The sequence below is a fragment of the Corvus brachyrhynchos genome, unplaced genomic scaffold (genome assembly GCF_000691975.1).
Source record: "Corvus brachyrhynchos isolate BGI_N302 unplaced genomic scaffold, ASM69197v1 scaffold544, whole genome shotgun sequence".
NCBI lineage: Eukaryota > Metazoa > Chordata > Aves > Passeriformes > Corvidae > Corvus > Corvus brachyrhynchos.
Genome location: NW_008238325.1, coordinates 3,190,207 through 3,194,785, shown reverse-complemented (window position 1 = coordinate 3,194,785; position 4,579 = coordinate 3,190,207). Strand labels below are relative to the sequence as shown.

Here is a 4,579-nt window from a genome sequence, read left to right as displayed (position 1 = left end):
GCGGCTGGATGCGGGGCTGTGCCGGGACAGGGACGGCGGCTGGATGCGGGGCTGTGCCGGGACAGGGACGGCGGCTGGATGCGCGGCTGGCCGGGGGCTCGGCTGCTCCCGGCGGCTGCACGCCCTGCTGGGGAGCCGTGTTGTTTTGGAAGCTGCACAGTGGAGTAACCTCTGCCCCGGGTGATACGACAAGAAATCACCTCCTGGCCGGGGCCCAAGCAAAACACGGGATTAACTTTGCCCTGTGCTGGCTGGTGGCTGTTGGGAGGCGGTGAGAGCTGCTCCCACCAGCGCCGGAGCGGAGCCTGCAAGGATGGGGGCCCGGCTGCTCTGCCTCTGCCTGCTCACTGCCCTCCTCGGCTACTACATCTACACCCCGCTCCCCGAGGACCTGGCGGAGCCCTGGAAAGTGATGCTCGTCTCGGCTGCCTTCAGGGCCGTGGGGCACCTGGTGAGGTGGGGGGGGGGGCTGGGAGGGCGGAGCAGGGGGGTTCTCGTGCCTCTGGGGCTCACGGACACGGCAGTCCATGTGTGTCACGCTGCGTGCGTTACAGAGGTCCGGTGTTACACTGGTTGAAGGGCAGGAGTGGCTGAAATGAAGCACTAAACTTACTGTGACTATAATATAACGAAATGTAGAAAAGATTTGATGTTGCAGCCTTGAGAAAGGGCCATTCAGAGTAACTGGAATGAGATGTGAGGTGTGACTGCGGATAGACAAGCACAGACAAGTTTCTCTGGCTTTATAGCCCTGTGCAGCTGAAGCACGGCTGCCTGAATCATCCCCGTTCCTGTATGCAGGAACTGGCAGTGCTGGGTGTCAGGGGAGGGAAGACTAGAGCAGCTCTCACATTCTGTTGATTTTTGTGGTTTCATGGAAATCCACTGACAGAGTAAGTCTGAAAACTACACAAAACAACATCTCTGTGTGAGACAGCTCTTGTTGGCAGGGGGTGCCTTTTTAGGGCTGTCCAGTCTGCAGGAGAAGGGAGGATGGAGGGGTTTTTTAGCGTGTCAGGGACTCTTTGCTGCTCTCTTGTTTTGATTTTGGGGGTTGAGGTGGTGGAAGATGACAGTGGTGAGCAAGAAACTGTAGACTGCAGTGTTGGTGTGCTGCCTTGCTGCTTCCCCTCCTAAATCCCCTGCTGGAGGGAGCCTGCAAGGAGGGCGGGCACGGGCAGCTCATTGCCCAGGCACGCCTGGTGCCTGCTTGGTCACGGTGTCACCTCAGCTCGGCACTGCCGGCAGCAGGAGCGTCGTCTTTGTGCAAGGATCGTGTGTTTTCACTGGAACGTGGAGCTGTGTCCGTGGTGCCTGTTGTCCTGGCTGCCTGGGAAGCCTGAGCCCATTCCCCCCAGCGCTGCTGAGGGCAGGCGTTTTGTAACTGTGCTCTGGTCTCCTGTGAAACCACAATGCCAAGGGATGGACACAGACACAGCCTCCCTGGAGCTGCACTACTGCAGGTTGCATCTAAGGTGGCTCTAAATTGTCCAAAGTATATCCTGAATGGCCGTCCAATTACAGGGCAGCGACTCGTGGTCACTTACGGCAGGTCTGCGTTTGCACAGGGGACCCTGTTTTGGTCTTTCTGACTCCCTTGTGTTGGTTTGAACAAAAAAAAAAATGCCACCCCCGAGCATTCCTGATCAGCAGAATCCTCTCCGAGCTCCCAAAAGGGTGTCCCAAGAGCACCATGACATGGCAAATTTCTGTCCCCTTCATTGTGGTAGGGCCTTGGCAGCCCTGCTGGGTGTCACTGGTGTGCTCAGAGTCCCTTCGTGCCCCTCCTTGCAGCAGGGAAGCTGGGAATGTCTCCCTTTGCCTTTTGGTGTTCATGTCCTGTGTCCGTGTGCTGCCACGCTGGGGAACAGCCTCTGAGAACCAGCCTGCCACTTGCTGTGGTGCTTGAGCACAAAATGCTTCAGGTCTTTCAGGGAGTGCCCCCCGCCCTCGGTCTGAAACACCTGAAGAAAGTAAAAAACACAACACAACGTTTTTGCTGTAGTTCTGCAACATTCTCCCAAAGCTCCCGCCCTCCCTCCACAGCCCAGCTCCGTGGAAGCACTGACAGCCCGACTCGGGCCCTTTCCAGCCCCGCTCAGGAGCTGCCGTGTCCGAGCTGGGCTGATGGGGAGCGTCCCCCGAGGGTGCCTCGTCCCAGCTGCTGCCTCTGCGGAAACCTGAACTGCTGGAAGCCGTGTGGCACTGCCCCTGCCCAGGCACAGCCAGGCTCCCTTCCCCCTCCAGAGGTTTTGGAGGGTTTGTCCTTGCTGCAGTGCTCCTCTGTGGAAGAGGGAGGAAGTGACTGGGGAAAATGCTTGCCAAAGCACGGGGATCCCAAACCCCAAAGAGGCTGGTTTTCCTGTCACTCCATAGCACCCAATAACCTCACACTGGGACAATGAGGATTTTCAGATGAGGGCACCATTTCCTTTCATTGATAATGGCCTGGGAACCACAGGCAGCAGCCCGGTGGTTTTCCACAGTGTAAATTGTCCACTTGTGGAAAACACAGCTCTGAGAGCACTGGAAATCCTCAGTGCTGGGGCTCAGAGAATTCCTCCCACTGTGGGGCTTTCACAAGCTCGGTGGAGTCACAGCAGGACTCACATTGACTAATATATTTGTTTTTTCAAGATGTTAATCCTTGGGGAAAAAGCAACAGCTGAGAAATACTTATGTAAACTGTGTAAATGTTGTGGCTAAAACGGCAGTTCTGGCACGTATGTGTGTGTTTGTTTTCATGGAGCTGATGGCAAGGACCTGAGGTTCCCTTTGCAGTGTGCCAGGGCCTGCCCACTCATCTCCATCCCAATTCTAACACACTAGGATTGGCAGGGCTCCTCCTGGCATCACCCGCTCCAAGCCTTCAGAGGGAGGAGACTCAAAAATGTGGTGACAATCACTGTCAAAGACTGCCGGCAAGGGCTGAGCCGTGTGCTATTCTAACTCCTTAAAGGGAAGGTTATATCACGGAATCCCAGAATCCCAGACTGGTTTGGGTTGGAAGAGATCTTAAATTTCATTTCATTCCACCCTCCTGCTAAGGTCAGGGACACCTTCCACTAGACCAGGCTGCTCAAAACCTGGTTATATGTAGATGATGATCAAACAGTTGATTTAAATACAATTTGAAGGAAAAAAAATACAACAAGCAGGGTCAGACTGTACGACTTACACCATCACAGTGTGAAGGCTAGTGGTTACACCTGTCAGCAAGTGACCACTTACAGTGTGGGGGTTTCACATTCCTCCTGGGGAGAATAGAGCATCACTTGGAAGCCAAACTTCAAACAGGGTCTGCACCAGGCTTGGCTATCTTCTTTCTTTTAAAACTCAAACCTGCTCTGAATTTCATCTGTTTTCACCTTCAGATAACATGTAAGAACTTGGCTTTGTTACTTCATTGTTTCAGTTGTGATGTGCTGAGGCAGGGAGGAGGCTGGACTGGGAAGTGGTCACGTCCCATTGCTAGGGGTGGTGCTAGAGGAGCCAAGGTGCTGGTAGCAGTGCAGGGGCCGTGGGTGGCTCTCTGCAGTGCGTTCCCTGGGCTGTCCCCATGCCATGCTGGTGCCAGCAGCAGGCCAGCAGCTGTGGGTGGTTGTTGGTGGCTCTCTGTGGCACGATGCCTGTGCTGATGCTGGTGGGTCACTGAGCCGGACACTGGGCTGTGGAGGAGACCCACAAAAACACCGAGCAGGAGCCTGAATGTGGACACAAACGAGCAGCCCTGGTTCTGGCTGGGCTCTGGCCTTGCTGGGCAGCTGGTGACACAGCGTGAGCGTGTGTCACAGAGTGCTTGTTTCACTGCCAAGTTCCAGATGGATACACTCTGGCCTGTTGTAGTAACCTCTACAGCAACTTTACAAGTTCGTACAGAGCATCAAATGGCTTAATGGGAATTTAATCTGAGAGTAAGGCTGCACTTAAGACAGTTTCCTCTTGTCTTGTGCTTTAGTCCGAGGCAGCTGATCTGCTGGGGCTGATGCACTACATGGACGGCATGAGGCTCATCACAGTTCTCGAGCTTGTTTCTCCCTCACCCGATGAAAATGTCACTGTGACGGACACAAAGTTCAACAACGTCCCTGTCCGCCTGTACCTGCCCAGGAGGGCACCTGATGGGCTCAGGAGGGCCATGGTCTACTTCCACGGTGGGGGGTGGTGCCTGGGAGATGCAGGTAAGCTCTGCTGCATCGCTGCCACGGCTCTGTGGGAAAGATCTCACCAGTCCTGTCAAGGGCTGCCTTTTGTTCTGTGGGAGTTGCCACAGGGAGGGGCAGGGGACTTGTGTGTCACCAGTTACAAGCAGGGGGTGGTTTGGGAAAGTCACCTGGAAGCTGCTGCCAAGAGGAACAGGCAGTTCTGTGTGTGTGTGTCCATTCTCACACGTACCGGGGTTTTATTGCAGGCATGAAATCCTATGATCACATATCACGGCAGATTTCGAACGAGCTAAATGCTGTTGTGGTGTCAGTCAAGTAAGAGATATTCTCCTTCCAGATGGGATGAGGGTTTGGAGTAAATTAATCTGTTTCAATTGATCTGATTTTTCAATGTTTCTGTATTTGGTCACATG

The 4,579-nt window shown here is 54.4% G+C and overlaps 1 protein-coding gene across 1 annotated transcript in view; it reads left to right on the top strand.

The window, feature by feature from the left end:
• The first annotated feature begins 209 nt into the window (after positions 1–209).
• The window catches only part of AADAC (arylacetamide deacetylase), a 9,779-nt gene continuing 5,409 nt past the window's right edge, over positions 210–4,579 (top strand). Inside the window, exons 1-3 of the mRNA XM_017734413.1 lie at positions 210–451; positions 3,959–4,181; positions 4,412–4,481. Of these exons, the coding sequence (XP_017589902.1) occupies positions 314–451; positions 3,959–4,181; positions 4,412–4,481 (431 nt within the window). The 5' untranslated portion in view covers positions 210–313. The remainder of the gene's footprint in view (positions 452–3,958; positions 4,182–4,411; positions 4,482–4,579) is intronic.